This window comes from Alligator sinensis, unplaced genomic scaffold (assembly GCF_000455745.1).
Source record: "Alligator sinensis unplaced genomic scaffold, ASM45574v1 scaffold277_1, whole genome shotgun sequence".
In the NCBI taxonomy this organism is placed as follows: Eukaryota; Metazoa; Chordata; order Crocodylia; family Alligatoridae; genus Alligator; species Alligator sinensis.
In genome coordinates, this window is record NW_005841899.1 from 3934236 (window position 1) to 3957379 (window position 23144).

The following is a 23144-nucleotide window of genomic DNA, read 5'->3' on the forward strand; positions in this document are numbered from 1 at the left end:
CCCCCTGGCCCGAAAGGGGGCAGGGACGTCCCATGGGACTGGTGAAAGACCGATGCAAAGTATCCATTTAGCAAGTTGGCTTTTTCCTGGGTGTTGGTTGTCAGTTGTCCCATCAGGTTTAGCAGGGGTCCAGTGTTGCCTTTGCTTTTCCTCTGGCTCCCCACATTTCTGAAAAAGGACTTTTTATTGTCCTTGATGCTCGAAGCTAGTTGGAGTTCAGTTGCAGCCTTGGCTTTCCTGGTTCGGTCCCTGCAGGACTGGACCAGTGCAGAATATTCCTCCTTGGAGGTGAATCCCATCCTTCATCCTTTGTAGGCCTTTCTTTTTAGCCTCAGGAGGTCTGCTAGATCCCTGGAGATCCAGGGGGGCTGCTGTGCCCTCTTGCTACCTTTCCTCCAAGATGGAATAGAATTAGCTTGTGCATTGAGGATCGCTCCCTTGAGGAGCAACCACTCTTCCTGAACTCCCCTCCTCCTGGGGTCATGGTCCCTTAGGGCCTTACTGACGAGCCTCCTGAGCTTGTCAAAGTCGGCTTTCCTGAAGTCAAGGACTTCAGTGTTGCTGACTGACTTGCCAGCTTTACAGTGGATGGTGAAGGTGGTCAGCTCGTGGCTGAACAGGGCAGAGCCTGGGGGTAGGGCATAAATTGATTGATTGGTAACATCTGTGATGCTTGGGTGTGGCTAGAAGGGGAGGTGAGTAGGCCACAAAATGAGCCCTTAAGGCAATGAGCAATTAGACCATAGCTCATGAGTGGGTGAGATGTCGCTCAGGGATCGCTGGGGCAGCCTCCCTTTTCTAATTACATATTTACAGCAAGGCATGGCAGGAACATAGAAGGGGGCATGCCCTAAAGGATCAAGGAAAACAAAGGCTGAGCAGCTACCAGAGGGCATCACTGCCAGCCCTGGGGACAGCCTTTTTTACATATAATGCCTGTTATATCATCTGTTTCTTTTATAAGGATAGCAAGAAGCCATGTGTATGGAGACTGGTGCATCTGGGATAACCTAGAACAGGGGTGAGCAAAATATGGCTCATGGACCAGATCTGGCCTACCAAAGGATTCTTTCCAGCCCATGGTGGGTCCCTAGGCCCTGACCAGCCCAGGCATGGGAGGCAGTCTCGGCCATGGAACATGCAGCCAGTCCCACTGCCCCTGGGCATAGAGGCAGGCTGGGGCAGCATGTCAACCAGACTCAGCTTCCCGGCAGCCCCCACAGTAGTGGCTCCTTCCAGCTGCCACTGCCTGTGTCACTACTGCTGCCAGACCTAGACCCACTGCCAAGGCACCCCAATCCATTTGCCCTGCACCCACTGCTGTGGGTGCTGGATGGAGCAGGCAGGGTCTTCATGGAGACTAGCCTGGGACCCCTGTGGGCAGGACATGCTCAGTTGGGCAGATGGGATGGGACCACAGGTAGATGGGGAACAACATCTGAGAGTGGGATGGGCAGGCAGGGCCAGGATCACAGGGCAGAGAGAGCATGGAGTCAGGGCCCAGGGCATAACTGCAGTCTGCTCCCTGCATGTCCCTGCCCGTGGAACCAGCGCCTGTCACAGGGGATGTTGGCAGCAGATTGCTGCTCTGCCCTGGGCCCCAGCCCTATGCTGTCAGTGGCCCATCCCTGCCCACCCACCCCAGTCCTGGCCACCGCTCCCTTGTCCGCCACCTGCAGCCCCATCCCATTCACCCAGCTGAACAAACCTTTCTCGCAGGGGTCCCAGCCAGTCTCCATAGAGACCCCACTCTCCCACTCTATTTGGCATCCCCAAGGGTGGGTGCAAGGTGGACGTGATCTGAGGCAGATAGGATCAGTTGTCCCCTTCCCCCATGCACCAGATCAGCACTCCCTCTCCCCCTTGCTGCACCAGACCAGGTCACCACCCCCCTCCCCCCCAGCCCATAACAGCTCACCAAAACTCCTTAAGTGTCTCTCCAGCCCAAATAATCGCCCACTCCAACCTAGAATAATCCATGGCTTGTTGCAAAGTAGAACAGGGGACTTTCAACACTTGGTCAGATCAGGACTTAGGAATTTATAAAAGGGTTTATAACTTCCTTCCCCTTATCTCTATTGTGTCAAATACAAATTCAGTGCATCAGAGAAGGAAAATGAGCCCCGTGAATACATATAATATTTATAAAGTAATTGCACTCTCAGCTTTAATCTTGTCAGGCTAAGAAGGGTCAGTTCTCATGAGTACTCTGATAGGAAGCCCTCAACTGAAGGAAATATTGTGGTTGATGAGGTTGTTAGTGCTTTAACTTGAGTTAATACTGAATCAACACCTTGGCATATAGTTAGGATTATTAACTCAATGACACATTTTGCAGTGTAGAAGTGTGTAAATCTGGTGCCTAGCCAGTTTTCAGTTCACATCATGTAATTACAACCTGTATACTTCATATTTCCCCCTGCACTGTCAGTTGGATACACCATTCTTCTCTCTTTGCTCTTTGTATTGTGTTTCTGTGCTTTGTTAAATGACTGTCATAGGTGGCTTCATTGCACTGGAAGGAAAGGAGGAGTGCTTTCTTTACATACAGCATATTTTAGTGAAGCATTTGGGGATGAAATGTACTATATTAATATAAAGTGAATTATTTCTGAGTTTTGAAGGAAAGAAACATAAATTCTCCCTGCAAGAATATCAAAACATCCTATTTCTTAATTTTGTTCTCTTGAATAATGTCCTGCATCTACTTTGACTAATGTGAGACTAAAAAATCCATTGTGAAAATGACCTCTCACAACTATATGATCAAAATTCTTAAATAAAGTTCACAATACTGGCTTAATTTTAGAGTAACACTTTTAATACAGATCAGTTGATGCAATGTGAATAATTAGATCCATTTACATGTTCTGGAGGATAGTCTGCCTAATACATATATTGCACTGTCTATTCTTGCATTTCATGAATTGGTGCTGCATTCCTACTCATGGAATCACCCATGTCACAAGGACATTGCACATTTACCCCTTGAATAAATGGCAACCTTTAAAGGGATGTAAAACCTTTGAAGCAGTGAATAGTGACTATACTACTCCTATAGGAGTAAGTTACATAAATGGCAATGAATTTTCAATCATAACGATGCTGTTGAATGCTTCCCTGGGGAAAACACAACAGTATCAACTGTTACTATCACTTTGATAGTGAAGGACAAAGAGAGAACTAAGCATCTAGATATCTAACTTCCATTTAAATGAGCAAATGTAAGTGTCTAAATTCATTTACAGCATGGCCCTTACAGTCAAAGTGAGGTAGTTAGCACAGTTGCCAACCCAAGACAATTTTTTACTGACAGCCTGCAAATTTTTTACTAACAACTAACCTTTTTTTTCTGACAGGCCCTGGAAAAGCTCAGTCAAAATCCAGGGGTTTAACAAACCGACCATAGTAAAAGAAAGCTTGGTTGCCAGTAAAAGATTTGCAGATTATCATCAAAACAAACAGATTATCATCAAAACACACACCCACACATGCATGCGTGCGCATCTGAAGAGCTACTTGTGTACTAACAGAGTGTGAGTACTGAAGCCTGATGTCGCAAAGGGGGTTGCTCAGTGGAGCAAGGCAGTAAGAAGTGGCCCAGTGATGGGAAGTATGCAAGAGGCCCCTGTGAGAGGGGGACGGAGTGAATGTGAGCATGTAAGAGGTCCAATGGTGGACTGAGTTTGCCCCAGCCTGAAGTCAGGGAGCCATAATAGTCTGGATGCCATCTGCAAGGCATGGCCCATAGTGTAGGGGAGGTACAGAGCCATGGATAGCACCTCCTGGCATTGAGGTAGTGAATGGACAGCCATATTATGCTAAAATTGAAGTCGTGGGAGGAAAGTCAGGGCAGACTGCGCTAGGCAGGTGGGCAGGCTGCCACAAAATCTAGCCTGAGGAAAGCGCCCTGTCATATAGACCAACTAGATTTTTGCAAAAAAAAAAAAAAAAAAAAAATGTTGGGAAAAAAACTAATTGGTCTAATAAAAGATATCACCTCTGCCACAAGTCCTGAGTCCCTTTGCAAAGTAGTATATTCGTGCTCAGACACCAGGTGCTACTCTTCCTCTGCTTCAACATTCATTCTTGTTCAGAGATAGAGCTTCAGTCAATCCTGGTTTCTTAGTTTTTTTATATAAGGTGGCTCCATTTTTTATGGATAAGCATTTTTTAACTTTTTTTTAAATTTTTTACAGTGTGTCTGTAATTTAAGTGAAGCAGAAGACAGGGTAGATTTGCACTTTTATAGACTGCCTAAATCATAGATGCACAGTATAAGCTTTTGTAAGCAGTGGGCTTCATCAGATGCTGTAATACAGCAGATGCAGCATCTGATGAAGTAAGCCTGCTGCTTACAAAAGCATATGCTATGCATCTGTGATTTAGGTAGTCTCTAAAGGTGGAAATCTACCCTGCCTTCTGCCTTAGCGTCAGATCATTCTAACCTTTCTCACATACGCTTGCCAACATATGAAAACATTAGCCAATCAACTCATTAATTAATAGCTCTTTACCTTAAAGGGAGAGCATTTACAAATGCATACCTCACTAGGGAGTTTCCTATGTCTCATCTAGGGAACCTTCTGATTATGCTGAGATGAATCCTGGTATCCTTAGTGAAACAAAGTGCTATGAATCTCAGTACCAGTTGTTTAAGTCTTCAAGGATGGGCCCTGAGTAATTTAGGAAGAAAATAAGGATTACTGTTGTGCTCTATATTGTTCATGCCCTAGTTTTTTATAGCAAAAAGCAGATGTCACCTTTCCTCTGAAAATTGCCTATGATATTTCCATATGCAAAAAGTATTACGATATTTACCTCACATTAAGTTCACTTGTAAAACATATGGCTGGCCTTGAATGAGCACTACTAAAGAGGTTTCACAGTTAGATGTTAACATTTCCCACCTTGTACAGTCCAAAACACTGTGGTCATTTTCAGTTCTAACTATAGAAAAATATGAATGTATCACTGATATCACAGTGTGGTAATTCTCTTGATAAATGTTGACTTCAAGAGGTGATCACCATATCAAAGGGTGATATTATTGTCAGCTAGAATAAATATCTTTTTAATATCATCTTTTTTCTATTTTAGTGATATTTTGTCATTTCCTTGAGCTATTCATTTGCGTTGGAAATACATTGTAGTTTGATAGTATTTGTTCCCAAGAGAGTTCTCTCCATATCACATTCCATTTCTACCAACAATTTCTATGAATTCTAACCCAATGGACAGTTGGATGAGTTATTTGCACACCATTAATCCAGGTCTGCAATAGAGGTTTCTGTGGTGAAATAATAATTGAGAACAGTAAGTTACATACTGACTAGACTGAAACACAGTGTTGAAAACTTAATGTTTAGCTTCATACACTAAATCTGCACTAATACTCTTCTAAGATGCTTTTGATTACTATCTAGTTTAAAATCAACTACTTATACTCCTGTTTCCATTTCTATATGTGTCAGTGAGGAGTTATAGAGAAAATGAGAATGATACTGCATGGATATGGGAGGGCCAGTCTTGGGATTCCTGCTACCAACCCCATTGCTGAATAAAATATAGTTCGTAGGGCATCATTCAGTTCTGCAGATAGGGTTCATTATTTTCAAAGAATCTACTGACAAGTGGTCCTGGGCACATTTACATGTGCAATTCACATGCCTCAATAAACTCTGGCACAGTTTGTGCTGGAGTCAGCTGCTCCTGGGCATAGTGTATTCACATGTGCCTGAGATGACAGCAGTTTGAGCTGGGGTGGAGGAGCCTTGGACTGGCAGCAGGTTTGGGGAGTCAGCCCCAGGCCCTGGGTCCTGGCGCTGGGCAGTGGAGGGGTTGGCTGGGGCACAAGACTGCCCTAAAAGCAGAGTGATGTGGGTAGGTGGTAGGAAGGGGTCTTGGCCCCTGTTGGGTCGGCATTTACATGTGTGTTTAGGTGCAGTTATTTTTTCTGCCATAAGATAGTATTGTCCCCAACAGTACTATCTTATGGCAGCAAAAATGAGTTTGCTGCGGTCTAATAGCATTACATGCGTAGACTGTAATGCTTTACAACATAGCAAGTTCGTCTACTGCACAGTTAAGTGCACAGTTAGATGCATCCACTGAGTGTCATTTTACAAACCCATATAAAAGAAGTATTTTATCTCTCATCATTGATGGTCAGAAAATGGTATTTAAAGGCTTGCTTTTGGGAATTGGCTTATAGGTAAAATAGCTATGCATTAAAATAATGGTCCAGGGCAATGGCAAGAGTTAATTGATTTCTAAAAGCATGGTTTTCATACAATTTCACAGCCTTCAAGGCAGACAAGGATAGAAACACAGGCTGGGAAATTGTAGGCATGTAACAGTGTTCCCTAACATGAGATAAGGTGGCTCCAGTGCACAGTGCCCAAATGCAGAGCCCTTGAAACTTCTGATTTGGGGAACAGACCAAATGAGAAGACCGGGAAAGCTCAAATTATGATGTGTGCATGAGATGGGTTTGTGAAACAAAGGAATATGCTGGCAGGACAGAATGTGGACAGTATGCCAACCACAGAAAGACCAATCAGCGATGCCCATGGATGAAGAGTCATCAGGAGGGGAAAAGAATACAAAAGAAGGGATTTTAGAGCAACAAGGGAGCCAAGAGGGGAACCTGAGGCCACTGTGGACAGAGGGCACGCCACCAACTTGTCTGATCCCCTTACTCCGAGCTGGCCCTCGGCATCCAGCCTCCAGGCTGCTGACAGCTGACATTCAAGAAAGAACCTCAGAGTAAAGCTCACGTACTGGTCAGATGTATCTTGACTCTAATGATAGCTCTAGGACTGGCAGATATAGAATTGTTTGCATTATCCTTCTCTGCTATCACTGTGTATTAGGCCTGTGCGAGTAAGCAGCTATTCGATCCAGCTTCAGATCTGGCCACTTCAGATGTCAGTGATCTGATCTGGAGCTCTGGACCGGGTTTCTGCTTCGATCTGGCTGAAGTGGCTCCGAAGCTTTGGAGCCGGCTCAGCGATCCAGCCATAGGGTATAACGGCGAATCAATGAAATATCTATAACTTTGTTTTTTGTCTGATTTAGATGAAACGTAAAGGGGTGGTAGCCTCTGCTGAGAACGTGAAGCTCGCCAAGTTTCAAGAAGATTGGTGCAGGGGTTTGGGGGGAACTGCACCTCCAGCGGCTGATAGGCAAAACTCATGACATAGATGACCCTGTGTGTGTTAAGGCACAGTGGACTGAAAACTGCAGGGGTGGTGGCCCCCACTGAGCCCACAAAGCCTGCCAGGTTTCAAGGAGTTAAGTGCAGGGGCTTGGGGGAAACTCCACCTCAAGCTGCGGAGAAGCAAAACTCATGACATGGGTGACACTGTGTGCGTTAAGGCGCAGCAGGGTGAAAGCTACAGGGGTTGTGGCCCCTGCTGCAGCCACAAAGCCTGCCAGCTGTCAAGGAGATCGGTGCAGGGAGGTTCTGGGGCCCTGCACCCCTAGCTGCTGACCGGCAAAACTCATGACATGGGTGCTTGTGTAACTGACTGTCTCTGTCTTGGGGCAGTTGATTGTCTGTATTGATTATTTACTCTCCTTAGTCTGCCTGTGGTTTTGTAGGTGTTAATCGTTGCTAATTAACTGATTACATTAGCTAACAACTGTGTATTGAGCTGGTCCCTGAGTGAATCATGATTGATTGCAAACTAGTAACACAGTAGCTTAGCAGCCAGGCATGCAGTAGTTCCCCCCCACTCCCTCCCCCTGCCCAGCCCCAAGACAGAGACAGTTGCACAAGCACTCATGTCACGAGTTTTGCCTGTCAGCAGCTAGGGGTACAGGGCCCCAGAAGCCCCCTGAACTGATCTCCTGAACAGCTGGCAGGCTTTGTGGCTGCAGCAGGGTCTAGCAACAAGGCCTGCAGTAGTTTCCACACCCTGTGCCCCAAGAACGACACAGGGGCACTTGTCTGCAGCTTGAGATGCAGTTCCCTCCAAACCCCTGCACTTATCTCCTTGAAACATGGCAGGCTTTATGGCCTCAGCAGGGGCTACCATCCCTGCAGTTTTCAGCCTGCTGCGCCTTACCACATACAGGGTCATCTATGTCATGAGTTTTGCCTGTCAGAAGCTGGAGGTGCAGTTCCCCCCAAACCCCTGCACCGATCTTCTTGAAACTTGGCAGGCTTTGTGGCATCACCAGGGGCCACTACCCCTGCAGTTTTCACCCCCCTGTGTTGTAATACATAGCCGTGACATGAGTTTTGCTTTCAAGAATTTGGGGTGCAGTTGCCCCCAAACCCCTACACCTATCACCTTGAAACATGTCACACTTTGTAGCCTTATCAAGGGCCACCACTCCTGAAACTTTCATTCACATCAGACAAAAAAAACCAAAGTTATAGATATTTCATTGATTCCCCATTATACCCTATGGCTGGATCCCCGAAGCGGCTCCGAAGCTTTTCTGAAGCACATTGGAAAGCCTAACAAAGACAGCATTTCAATCCAGACATGCTGCTTCAGATGCCGAAGCATCTAAAGCTTCTCCAGATCCGAAGTGGGGTCCAAAGCCTTTACCAAACCCTACTGTGTATCAATAAAATTTGCCTAATATCGAATGGAGAGGTCGTGGTTCACCTGAGGGTTTGGCTCTGCCTGGAACAAGGTATCTGGATCATAAATCCAGTGCCAACGATCATGAGTTTCAGTTATTGAATTTTATTAAATTCTCATTTCCAAAAGGCTTAGGATACACATAAAAATAAACTCAATATCATTACAACTCAATGTCATTCAAAAGAGGACCAAAATACCCATCCCCCACAAACAGTCATGTTGCCCCAACTCGTAAAGCATCCTTCAAGTTGTGATAGTCATTTTTTCACCTGTTTAATAAAAGAGTATTGATTTTTATTGATTTCCTGATAGTGTTAGTCCTTTTTAATAAGTATTCTAGAGATGCACTGAAGGGCATGAGATGGCTTGGGTGACTAATAACAGGATATAGACCCTTTCAGCACTGGTTCAGATAGGATCTATTTCAATATTAACCAGAAGTTCCTATTTTTTCATGGCAGCTCAACAGGAAAATGTTTTGGCAGTCTCAGTCCTCTTCCTAAGCAATCAGTGTTCACATAGGTAACAGAATAAATCCTTACTGCATTGGACAATAGCCTTTGAAGTCTCTGTGATGCACCCTCTGCCTGGACACAGCCTGGGCCTACCTTTGAGACATTTCTGGGGTACTTCTAAATATTTCAGGTGCCCTTCTGCCCCAAATCCCTCACTGCTGAGATGTGCTAGAGGCCAGCTCCTTGTCTTGTGGTGCCTCAGCTCTTCATATCTCTATTAGGCTTTGGTAGCCCTTAGCAAAGGGAATTTTGCCAGCTAGAAGGCTCACACCCTTGTCCAGTCATGCACTCAGAAAAGCTGGATCCCCTTTCCCATGTAATAGGCTAGCTTGTCTGGTCAGATACTCTGGAATCACAAACATCACCGACAATACGTGGTTTGTAAAAAGAAAACAAAAAGGATTTATTATAAAAAACCAAAAACAAAACAAGAACCGACATAAGAAATCAGTAACCGTATGCTGAGATACAGACAGAGATATAAGAGTAAGCACACAAAAGAAAATATCAGAACAATAACCTGTGCTTATCCTGCACCTTAAATGCAAGGATGCAGTCCCTAGCCAGCTACAACAGCCTAAAAAGCTGGCCCTGCCCCTGGCTGTTCTCTCGAGGCCTCCTGAAAGTTTTACTTTTCTCAGTCTCCTTTGGCTGAGGGACAGTATCCCCAACCGTACCTGGGAAGACTGAAGACAAGCCATGCTCTCCAAACAAGCTTAAATACAGTTGCCACTCTGACTGGTCATATACATCACCTCTTCAATTCTAGCGGGGCTCACACAATGCCAGTAACTTTTTGCCCCCCAAAGGTGCATGAGCTGCTCTAATTAACGTGCCTGCAGCATCTCATATATTCAGTATCCCATATTTCAAAATAGCAGTGTCACACTTTAACTAAAGCTGGTTTGACGAGCTTTAGTTAGAGCCCGCACCGCCATTTTGAAGCATGGGGACAATGAATACATGAGACATGGTAGCTGCTGGAGCATGCTGATTAGCACGCTGCAGCAGCCTTGCTTAATTGAGTCTACTCTGACACGCTGTAATTAGAGCATGTTGGAGCAGGTGTCCAGCACATCTACAGGCACCCATTTAGACCAGGAGAATATGTATATCCTTTCAGATATGGAGATTCATTCACCCAATAAACTGTCTCTTTCCCCAGTAGATTGACTACCTATGTGTCAAACTTCTTTTAAAATGTAAATTCAAGGGAGATAGTAAACAGCTCAAGTCAAATGCTGATCCTAAACCATTATAGTTCTTCATAGTGTGAATATTTGAGGACAACTTAAATAAGTAGCTGGCTCACTAAAGCAGCCTTGGCTATAACTTAAATATATATCAATATTACATTTATATCAAGTACTACAATGCATAGAAGCAGAAAGATGCTTGACATTATTTATATGTAGAGTACACTTGCCATATTAGTAAAATAAACTTAAGAAATCATGCAAAATACCCCACAAACCCCAAATTCATGACAGTCTTATTGAAAAGTTGAAGAACTTTAATGTTGTAGGGATGAAACTACCACTTTTAACCACTAAGGTCAGAGGCGGAATTATTATCAGAAGGGGTGTCTGGAAATGTGCATCCCACATCCCCATTGATGGCACTGTATTCACAACCCAACCCCAATACCTGGTTCCAGGCAAGCACAACCTTTCAGACTGACCACAACTCAATCAAATGTTATTGATACACAATGATAGGAAATAAGAGCAATGCAGACAAAGCAAGCAAGATGATTACAACATACATTTCCCAAGTTCTCCTGTGCCCAGAATATACACAAGGTGAGCAGTGCGTCCAGCTGGTACATAAATGCCACTTTGAGGTTCTTTGCTTCACTATCCAATGTCAGCAACCTTGAAGGTCGGTGGCTGATGCCAACTGCCAGTGTGTTGTTTTGGAAACTACTCCGGTTGTAGTCTTTCTCCTCCAATGACTCTTCATCTTTGGGCATCGTTGCTTGGTCTTCCTGTGGTCGTCACACTGTCCATGTTCTGTTTTGTCAGCCGAAGTCCTATTTCATAAACCTATCACATGCGCATGCCTCCATTTAGTCATTTCATTTGAAACCAGAAATCCCAAGGGTTTTTACAAATGGTGACTGTAGCCCTGGAGCCAGGCCTATGACTAGTTTGAAAATAAAGTTTGGATATTTTCAATTTCCCAGGATGTGTATATCCGTTGGCCTCAGACACCCTGTCTTCCCTGAAAGCTGTGAAACTGTAACAAACAGGCTTTTAGAAATCATTTAACCCTTGCCACTCTCCTAAACCATTGTTTTAATGCAATATCTACTTTACCTACAAGCCATTTCCTAAAAGCAAACCTCTACATATCATTTTCTAGCTGTCGCCCTTTACATATCAAATTAAGGATTTTCAGTGCTGTGAGTTAGACACCTTTTGTGACCATTAAATTAATTTCTTTTAATCATAAATACTCCCAATAAAAGCTATTTTCTTCTGCATTGTTCCCTCTTCCTGATACAAAGCCTGGGAGGTCCCAAACTCAGCTAATTGGAAAAGGGCCCGAGTGTCTGAAAATATGAATTTGAGACATACCGCTTATTCAAGACAAATGCTTGTTCCAGTTATTACGTTCTGCGTGCTTAAATTCCTCCTCGAGATTCATTGGAGTATTGCATTCTTCCTTATTCACTGTTCCGACCTGTTTGGATTGTTACACAGCTGTTTAAGAGCCGTAATCTATTTTAGCCCAGATGTGCTTACATGCTAGTGCTGAGTGCAGTGATTTTCATATACATAATGCTTGATCCCGTCACTGAAGAACAGTCTGAGGATAGCACAGTGTGGAGCTGCACCACCTCAGGGGAAGCTGCTAAAAGAATTCTGCTTGAGATCTTCAACTCTGCAGAATGCCTTCTGGATATTGCAGGAGTGCAAAGGAAGGAAATGCATTGTTTTCCTTGCTGCAGGCATGTAGTACACTCTCCTGAATAGACCTGTCAGCTCTGTATGACCCTGCTCCCCACCAATCACTGCAGCTGCATAGAAGTACAAGAAGGTCTCTTTATATCCACCCCCACCTCAACTGGTAGTACAGTGTGTTGTGCCAGCTAGCAGCTGGTGCAAAGTAACACAGTCTGAAAAGCACCTTGAGGTATTTCCAAGTGAAAGCTGCTATATAAACTTGTTTTTATCTTTATCTGATTGCTTTTATATCAGCAGCACGTATTTCTTTTCCCTCTCATAGAGTGGAAAATGTGGTGATGGGTTCCAAGTTCGCAATCTCACATGTGTCGTACATGATGCTTCTCCCTCTGGTACATCCAAACAAGTAGAAGGTGCATTATGTGGAGAGTTGCCTTCTAAAGACAATGCGCTACAACTATCATGTTCAGTGCCTTGCCCAGGTAAGTTCTTCAGAGGCTGTGCACTGGAAAACCTATCTGGTATGGCTTCTTCTTGGGTTAGAGAGCCCCTTATAAATTGAACAGTCACAACTAATGTTGTTGGGATGAAGTTGTAATACCATGTAATTCTATAGATAAGTGAGACTGTTGCTTATTATTTTCTTTAGGGTAACGTTCAGAAGCTGGTGGTCCGGATCAGGTGCCCGTTGTTTTAATACAGAGACACATTACACAAACAGCTTCTGATCTAATCTAAGATGATACAGCAAACCTGTGGTCCACAACATATGAGGAAAGTGAGGCTGACAGTAATAAAATGTACTTCTATGGATCAGCTTCGCACTCAGCTGATTAGCTCTAAATCATTTCAAAGGGGTTTACCTTTTTATTTATGTTTTGAAGATAAGATGCTGTTTCAAGATGACACAAAAGGAACTGTATTATTGGGTTATACCACTGTTATTTTCTGACTCCCTTGGTGGTTGGACACTTTTAAACTCTTCTTTGAGACTGTCTCCCTTTGGTAACAGGATTTTATTCCTTGGCTTGATAGGTGATTGCCATTTGACAGAATGGTCAGAGTGGAGCTCGTGTGAACTAACATGCATTGATGGCAGGAGCTTTGAGACTACTGGTCGCCAGTCTCGATCAAGAGCATTTATCATACAGTCTTTACAAAACCAAGAGAGCTGTCCTGAACAAGTGATAGAGACACGGCCTTGTTCAGGTATTGAAGTGACAGCCCTTTGTTTTACTCTATTTGATGAGAATGTATATGCCTTTTATAGTAATGTGTGGATTACTTGCTATTGATTTGTTTAAATTGTAGGAGGGAAATGTTATAACTATTCATGGAAAACCAGTCTTTGGAGAGATAATGAACGCACTGTGTGGTGTCAGCGTTCAGATGGGATGAATGTGACAGGTATGTTTGCACAGCCCAGCACACAAAGTGAAAGCTTATCTCTAAATGATTACGTTTAGCCTGAGAAGGAAATTTGAAAGAGATTATACAAGTATGTGAAATTTTGGAAGAAAAACATCCCTGTTATCTGATATCTGTACACTAATTAATGTGGAGGACAGCACGGGACAGCGTGCTGCCTAGATAGGCAAACTTGTCGACCATCGACTGTTGGTGGCCTTTAACTGAGATGTGTGGCTCCCGGGGTGTTGTGCCAGGTGCAGGTTGAAATATCACTTCAGTCTTCTTCACGTTAATAGCGAGTCCGAAGTTGTCACAGGCTGATGAAAGTAGGTCCATGGATCGTTGCATGTCAGCCTGTGAGCCTGAGCATAACGCACAGTCATCAACGAAGAGGAAGTCGCGAAGCGCGGCTGTCTGGACGTTGGAGCTCACTCGGAGTCTGTGCAGGTTGAAGATGTCTCCGTCAAAATGGTACCTGATCCCCATACCAGGGTCATCATCTCGGAAGGCGTCCGACAGCATAGCAGAGAATACCATGCTGAAGAGGGTAGGTGCGAGCACACAGCCCTGCTTGATGCCATTTGTGACCGGAAAGGGGTCAGAGCACTCGCAGTCACAGTCAATGCGAGATTAGCAAAAGCTAGTGTGGCCTTCGGCAGACTCTGTAAGTCAGTCTGGGACCGCAAAGGCATCAGAATGTCGACGAAACTGAAGGTTTACCAAGCCATCATCCTTCTGACCCTCCTTGATGCCTGGGACACCTGGACCATTTACCAGTGTCATGCCAAGAAAGTAAACCACATCCACTTGTGCTGTCTGCAAAAGATACTGAAGATCAAGTGGCAGGATGGGATTCCAGACACGGAGGTGCTCAGAAGATCGGCTCTCCCCAGTATCCACACCCTACTGAAACTGGCACAGCTAGGATGGGCTGGCCACCTCTCAAGAATACCTGACCTGTGTCTGCCAAAGAAAGTCTTCTATGGCAGACTGTCAAAGGGCATACACTTTTGCGGCACACCAAAGAAACGGTACAAAGACACCCTGAAGGTGTCCCTAAAGAGTTTCAGCATCGACCCAGAGTCATGGGAGCAAATCACTCGCGACCGTCCATCCTGTATGTCCCAAATCCAGCAGGAGCATTGGTTCTCCTTCCCTTTTTCTTTCTCACTTCTTTTCTCTCTTCTTCTCTCCCCTTCCCCTGCTGGATGCAGCCATCTTCACCCATGGAGGATGAAAGTACAGTACAGTACACTAATTATCTGATATTTGCCCAAAGCACAATTTGGATTGTCAAGTTAGGTCTTTTTTTTTATAATACCATGTGTTTAAATTTAAACAAATAAATTCACCAACTTTCTTCTCACGTCATCAGCACATACATTAGAGAAATGAGATTTTCTGGCTGAGTCATCTCTGTGTTTACCCGGTGGTTCAAACATGCATACAATCTGATTGCAATGGCCTGAGAAGGCTGAGCCTGTGTTTTCATTATCAGTGCAAGTTTTACATAATATAGAGGGAGAAGGAGAGATCATCTGCATGGGAGGGGTATCAGATTCTGCAGTTTTTCTTCTATTCTTTATACCAGCAAGCTTCATTAACTCACCCCTCCACTTTTACTGCTCACACCATTTACAACTTCTCCCTCTATTATTAAAAAGCATACCGCATGGTCAGCAGTTCCAGGCTGAGTGCCTTGGCCAACACACTGTTTTCACAGCCCATTCACAGGTCTTTCCATTCTATAAATGATGAATTAGGAAATACAACCTATACTTTTCCACTCACTCCTATTTATAAAGATATATATTTTAATGTCATTTAAAACATAGCTGTAAAGACAGCTACATAATTAGAGGAGATGATTCACCTTTTAAATATGCACATGAAAGTTCGTAGGGTCCGAAAAGGGAATACTTTACCCATGGAGGGATAAACTATTGGTGTGGGCATCAGGTCATCTGAATTTTTCATCCTGGGTGTGACACCAACTTCCTATGTAGCCCTGGAGAAGTCACTTAATCTCTGCATGGCTCTGTTCCCCATTGGCAAGATAGTGATGATAATAATTCCCGTCTTGTTAAGATAAATTAATTAATATGATGCCTACAGATATTATGCTAATGAGTTCCATCAAAAAGTGTATAAGTAGATAAAATGAGCAATGAAAAACTTCTTAACTTCAGTGAGCTGAGCATTAATCTTTGTCAAAAATGTTGTAACATATCCTTGAAAGTACTTGGTGAAGAGGATTTCTTTTGCAGGAGGTTGTTCAGTTCAGACCAAACCTGCTGAAACCTGGCACTGCAGTCCGGCATGCAGAAAACCGTTCTCCTATTGCACTCAGGTAATTGGATGCTACAGAATGCATTGTAGGAATTAACACCATGAAGTCTATTAAATTATCTTTAACATCTTCAAATCATCTTAGCCCCTCTAAAATAGTTTGGTGTGCACATGACCCCACCTAGAGGCTGTATCAGGAATTAACTTTATAAAAAGGGAGAATTAGGCTTGTCATTGACATGTCAAAGCTCAGTTTAGTAGCCAGTGTTACATTTTTTTAAATTTACTTTTACTTTAGAGCTCTTATCAGTCTCTGGCAGGGTTTAGTTTTCTTTAGCTGCCATTGCCAGTTGACATTCAGATACAGATCAACTATATACGAAATGTTTGTGACTGCTTTAGGTGAGCAGTGGAGGTGGTGGTAAAAGGAATCAAGCATCAAGACTTGATCATATACCTCGCAGATAATCCACCTGATTTCACCATGCCATGTAAGATGTGGATTATGGCAAAGCATCAAAACTTCACAAGGGATGTGGCAATTACCCATAACACAAATGAAAATGAAAGAGTGTGATGTGCAACTCTGGAACAGTGCATGCCATGATGTTTTTTGAGGGGAACAGCCTTGATTTATTTTGTGCTAATGAGAGCCATAGAATGGAGGACAAGCTTAGACATCAACCAATAGCATAGTTTTTCAGGTAGCTGTATGATGGAAAAAGAAGACTGAAGTAAATGGGAATGGTTTGTCTAAGTTTGATCTGAAGCCAACTGCAATAAAAGTGAAAAGTTTTTTATTGACTCCAATAACTTGGGTCAAACCATAATGCCTAACTTTAAACATCTGCGTTTGAAAATGTTTCTATGGATTTTGTTTTTTTCTTTTAAGTTACCAGTAGTTTTTCAGCTGTAACTCCATTTTTTATTGGGTTTTTCCTTTAATTCATTTAGTTTGCCTGAGAACTTAGGCACTAATTCCTTACACACCTGATTCGGTTTGGTGTGGGGTTAACACGGTAAATGTACATGCACTATCTAGCCCATAGCTTCAACATGGTCTGCTTGGAAGTTGTACTGTACCGACAGATTGTACTGTTCATTTTAATATTAAATGCATTTTGTTGCCTAGAGTGGAGTCTGTGGTTGTGAGAGAGGATATACAGAAATAATGAGATCAAATGGTTTCCTGGACTACTGCATGAAGGTACCAGGTTTAGAAGATAAGAAAGCGGATGTCAAAACCATAGCTGGAAAGAATAAACCTGTCAATTCAAAAATGCATGACATTTTCAAAGGATGGTCTATTCAGCTTTTTAATACAGGTAAAAAAAAATTACATTGAATGTGAATGGAATAACTTTTCTTTAAAACATTTCTAAGGAAGGTGTATATTTTGTGGTGCATAAAAACAGAAAGCTGAAACTGAGAGACCACCATGATAGTTTTATGGTCACTTTTGTTCCTTCACTTTAAAATGCATCATAATCATGACATTATGTAGAAAGTAAGAACATTTTGCTTCGACCAAGTAATAATATTTTGCAAAAGCATGACCAGATGAAACTTTTGCAGTTCCTTTGGAATTCTTGTTCCTGCTGTCTTGTGATGTACTTGCACGTCATACTTGGTACGAGGGAGAGATGTATTATATTACTACTACTTTGAAAGATCTTAGAGCAGAAGGCTTCTTAAGGGTTTCATGATGGGGAAAAGTTTGATGTGATGAATCATGTGTTGTCAGGTTTTGAAAGAATATGAAAAAGTTGGTGAATTCAAAGAAAAGATTATGAAAGTTAAACCAGGTAAAAATATAATATATTAGATTACTATCTCTTATAGTGAGGAATCCGGTAACTTTCTCTAGGATTATTCTGAAGTAAGGGTATCACAGTCTGGCACACAGCTGTGCTTGTATAAAACTACTATTCACTTCAAATGAAGAACAAGCGGTTACCAATGTGAATGCTGTTCTTTATCTGAAATAATATAACCAATCATTTAGGGGAATAATATACCTGGAACAACTCAGTTTGGGTCTGTGTAGCTCCCAGATGGGAAACCAGCAGAAATAAGGGCTTTGTAGCAATAAATACTTAATCTTGTCTACCCCAAATTGTTCTCCTCTTCCCCACCTCACAGACTTCACAGTCTTTTAGTGTTTGCTTTTAGTTTTTCCCCACTTTAAACCAATGTTACAAGAACAGTTTCATGTGACGTAATATGTCTTGACTTTAGTGAGACTTTTGACACTGTCTCATTAGCAAGCTAACAAAATACAGGCTAGGAAATATATGCTTAACCAGTAGTCCTCAGTGGCTTAATGTGTAATCATGGGGAAGTAGCAAATGGGGTTCCCCAGGGGTCTGTACTGGCTCTGGTATTGTTTAACATCTCCATTAAATATTTGGATGATGAGACTGAGCACATGCTTAGTAAATTTGCAGATAACACCAAGTTGGGTGGAGTTACAGACACTCTGGTGGGTAGGTCTAGGATCCAGAATGACCTGGATAGATTGGAAGCATGATGTGAAATCAACCAGATGAAATTCAACAAGGACATGTGTAAAGTCCTGCACTTGGGATAGTATAATTGGATGTACAAATACAGACTGGGACAAGACTGGCTAGGTTGCAGTGCTTCAGAGAAGGCCCTGGGGGGTTACAATAGACCGTAAGCTGGATTTGAGCCAACAGTTGCAAACAGTATATATACTGTGTTGTGTTAACAGGAGCGTTATTTGAATATCAAAGGAAGTGATTCTTCTGCTCTATTCAGCACCGTTGAGGCCTTACCTGGAGTACCATGTCCAGTTTTGGGTCTCACACTTCAAGAAGGACATAGATAGATTATAAAGAGCTCACCAAGAGTGCCAAAAATCATTAGAGGGCTGGGAAGCATGAGTTATGGTGAGGAAAGGATGAAACAGTTAGGGTTATTTAGTCTGAAGATAAGAAGGCTGAGATCTGATAACAGTTTTCAAGTATTTGAAGGGTGATTATAGAGAGGAAGAAGATGGATGAGCTTTTCTCTGTGGCCAGAGGCGGCAGGACTAAGAGCAATAGCCTCAAGATGCAGCAAAGGAAATTCAGGCTGGAGATTAGGAGGAACTTGCTGACTATGAGGGTGATTAAGCATTGGAACAGGCTACCTAGTGAAGTTATGGAATCTCCATCCTTGGAAATTTTCACGAGTGGGTTGGACAGATCCTTGGCTGGGATGGTTTAGTCAGGGATGATCCTGCCTTGAGCAGGGGGCTGAACTAGATGACCTTGCAAGTCCTTTCCAGCCCTATTTTCTTATAATCCGACAAACAGTAAAGATGCAACAGTAAAATGGATATTTTGATAGATATTTCAAGTTTCCCACAGTGAAATTGACTGTTTCCTAGCCACTAAAATCCCCGGAGTGATCGCTTCTGGTCATTGTGGTATATTGCACTTCTTGTGTTTCCAATTAGTTTGTGATGATTACACAAGTCTGGAAAAATGTATTGAAAGATTATATTATGATATATGAGGCAAAACTAAGGCTGCCTCAGTGTCTTGATCCCTATGATTAAGATCTCAGCTTTAATGTTATATTAACATGTATGACTTCCCTTTAATAGGTATCCTCTCTACAGAGTATATCTGATCTAACAGGACTTATCCAAAGGCTGTTAAACTTAATGGGCTTAAGATCAGACCCATCATCCAAAAGTATATATAATATACACCAAGAATTATGTCAGTTTGGGCTTAAATGCCTTTGACACACTACAGCCTCTTCTAAGTTATTCTTTTCCAGTGTCAGGTCTCCAGCCCATCATTTTTCATGGATGTGGACCTACATGGCCTTTCCTGAAGGCCAGCATTTAGGGCTGCAATCCCTCAATAGCTGTATCAGGCTCAACCTCAGCTCAAGTGTTGGACTTTCTGGCTGTGTCCAGACAAACGCTGACGTTTGTTTCTTCCAGGACAAGAAGCAGTGGCACAGCTAGTACCCAGGGAACACCCATGCCACACACCCTCTGGTCTGTGGCAGGATACCCCAGATGGGGTAGGGGAGGCTGGGGCCTGCCACTGCGTTGGCCCCAACAGCCTTACCTGGGGTCCTTAGGGAGCTGCAGTTTTGGCGTTTCTGCAGCTGCTGGCCGGCAGCCAGCACATGGTTCAGGTGGGCCAGGCTCTGGCTTTGGGTGGTACATGCTGCTGCCATGTTCACAGCCCTGCTTTTTTTCTGCATGAGCTTTTTGACCCCAGGATCTCCCAGGGTCAACTCCCCCCCCCCCCCCCCCCCGCAAGGTAGCAGTGTGGGAAACGCATCAATGTGCAAGATTTGGTGCCACAGATACATACGGCATGGCCGTGCTCCTCTGAACATGGCCTCTGTGTTCTCTCTGGGACAGTCATAGAATGAAAGAGTAACCAGCTAGTTTTCATAAAGCACAGTATTATTTTAACACTAAATCGGTACATAGAAAAGATATTGTAAAACAATAAATGAATGGCCTGGTATGCTACGTGTGTGAGCTACCTAGCAACCATATATAGGATCCTGCTAAGTACCAACACATCTGTCTTCCAATCTGTGTCTCTGTACATAATCTCAGTTCCAGCTTGAGGATCTCTGTTTAGCATATAAAAAATTAAATTTTATCACAACTTTAAAAGTTTGATGTTTGTTTCCCAAAGGTGTTTTGTATAAGCACACTGATCTGCTTTTGGCCTGATAAAGAATGTCTTGCTTTCAGAAGCTTGTCTAACTCTATCCCAACTATGCAATTGGTCCAATAAAAGACATGACACTAAGAAAGCTTTGCTTCTTGTAAAATTCCTGGACCATTACAGCTGCAAAATCCCTCTAACACTACTATGTACATTTTGTTAATACCACACCATGGGTGATCTAATTCATGTAAAAAGATGTTCCTCAGGTAAAGATGGGCTTAAATAAAAATGCATACAATATAAGACCAAATTCTCTCTTGCATTTACACAGGAGACAAACAGCAGAAGCTTATTAATCAGGCAAAGAATGGTACTTCCTTCTACTTGCCTCCATTGCTCCTGTTGAAAAGAGTTCCTGAGCACCACTCTTCTGATGATTAAAGATCTTTTCAGATTTCTACTCTAACTGATTTGTGGAAAATTTAGACCCGTTTATTCACAAGCCAACATTTGCTTGTTTATTAAATAGCTCTTTACCCACCCTAGTGTTTAACCCTTCTTCCTTTCCCCCTGCCAGTAGGTCTCAGAGAGTGGTTATATTGATCCTAGGCTTGCCTTTCCATAGGTTAAACATGGTGAGCTCTTTGAGATAGTCTGATATTACTTGGGTCAGCTCTCCACCAAACTGAATTTGTCTGAGCTGCCATTGTTTCTCTTCACTACTGTTGCTCAAATACCTCATACACCTATTTTCTCCTCTATGGGCAGTGAATTCCCTGGTTTGACTGTAGCTCCCACGATGTACTGCTGCAGCTCAACCACAAGAAAGACAGCAACATGGTTTTATCTAGGACAACTGGCCTGAAGTGTAACATTTTATCTTGCTGTTTCATCAGAAAAATCATAAACTTCTGATTTTCCATCAGAAAATTTTAATTTTGCAGAAACTGCATAAAAATTCTCAGCCAGTTTGTCTCCTTTTAATGTCCATTTCCCATTAATATTGTTCCTACATGCTACACAACAACTATGCAATTGTTATTGCTATATATAGACTCATTAACATGTGAATAAAATAAAACTTAATGACTGATTTGTAAAGACTCCTTTCCCTTTTTGCCCTTCCACTTTCAATAGATGGCAGACTTAAAATATGGGTGTATGGAGTATCAGCTGGTGGTTTTCTCATCTTGATTTTGGGGATTTTTACATCCTATCTTGTTTGGTAAGTACTCTGTAAAGAATCATGCTTATTTGTGTCCAAATAGTCTAAAAAGCATGATAGAGCCAAATGCATCACAGTCAAAATCATTTAGATAAATATAGGCAATGATACTCAACTAAAAATGAGTATAGGCAGAATCAAATTTAGTCCATTGTATTACAGTAGTTTGGTCCATGTACTAAAACAGAGGTTGGCAGCCTGCAGGCCGGATCCTGCCTATGGATCCATCTGATCCAGCCTGTAGATATGGAGCTTCAGCAGTAGTCCCTTTCCCATGCCACCATGGAGAAAAATAGTGGCAGTGGATGCCTTCCCTGTGCTGTCCCAAGAAGCAGCAGCGCTGAGTCCCAGTGCCCACTATTCTCTAACGTGAACTGGGTCTTTCTATCCTGCAGCCTAAAAAGGTTGTCAACCACTGTATTAGAGCAATTTAGATTTCACTAGAATGTATGTTCTGTCCCAGTGTGATCACTGACGTGTACCATGGCTCTGTTTGATAGGGACAGACTTATTTTATGACTATGAATAACGTTTATATGTATGCAGACTTCTTCTGCTGGGGTCCCAAAGTGCTCCCAAGCCACTATTCTCTTTATATTCCATATTATATAGCTGATTTATATGCATTATTGCAGCAGGGAACTTTTATCTTTCAGGCTATTATTAGAGAGAACTGGATAGAAGCATGGGCACTTAAAGTTAGCAATTTTTTTATTATATCTAAAAAAGGCAAAATTAAGACTCATTACTTGTTCCTGGAAATACAGGGCAGACAAAGCTACTCTTACATTTCTAGGATAGCCAGGGCACCAGAGGAGAATGTATTATCCCTTGGGAGCCACATTGCTTTCACAAGTCTGAGCAGTGCCCAACCTACTCTTATCTATAGCACAGAATTGGGGAGCCCTAACACCTTCCTGAATATTCTGCTATGACCATTGTAGAAAATATCTCATAAATATTTGTCTTGTTCTGCTTTCTGCTATAGGCACATATACTGTATATTAAAATAAGATATATGAATGTTGGTTAGCAATTTTTTTTCCAACTACTTATTTTTCAAAGTCATAACTACCCATTATTCATTACCTCAAAATTTAAGTATCTAGTTTCTTGGGAATATGATATAATCTTATGGCATCCTTTGAAGAATAAGATGGAAAAGATGTGCTTCTTCGTAACAATAAATAATTCTCCCTTTGTGCAATTCAAGGAGAAGAAAGAAATGAGAATATCTGAGATCAAGGCAAAATGGTTTCCATATTGATGTGGTTCAGTTTTTCTGTCTGGCGTAGTCTCTCTCTAGTGTTTTTTATTTATCTACTGATGGTCAAGAATAAAGATAATTAGATAGATACTAGGGCCATGCGAAGCTTCAGTCCCTGATTTGATTCGGGGAAGATTTGACCTAATTCAGTAGCCAAATTTCTGAATCTGAATCAAATCAGAGGACCCGTTAATTTCTTTGAATTGAATTGGAACCCTCTGAATCGATTCAGAGACATTTGGAAAGGTTTGGAGATTTGGACTTAGAGACA

The 23144-nt window shown here is 42.5% G+C and overlaps 1 protein-coding gene across 1 annotated transcript in view; it reads left to right on the forward strand.

Annotated features, from left to right (window-relative positions):
* The window catches only part of THSD7B (thrombospondin type 1 domain containing 7B), a 685311-nt gene that overhangs the window by 661245 nt on the left and 922 nt on the right, over nucleotides 1-23144 (forward strand). The window contains exons 23-28 of the mRNA XM_025197580.1: nucleotides 12350-12509; nucleotides 13063-13236; nucleotides 13339-13434; nucleotides 15705-15787; nucleotides 16859-17051; nucleotides 21519-21606. Coding sequence (XP_025053365.1) covers nucleotides 12350-12509; nucleotides 13063-13236; nucleotides 13339-13434; nucleotides 15705-15787; nucleotides 16859-17051; nucleotides 21519-21606 — 794 coding nt within the window. The remainder of the gene's footprint in view (nucleotides 1-12349; nucleotides 12510-13062; nucleotides 13237-13338; nucleotides 13435-15704; nucleotides 15788-16858; nucleotides 17052-21518; nucleotides 21607-23144) is intronic.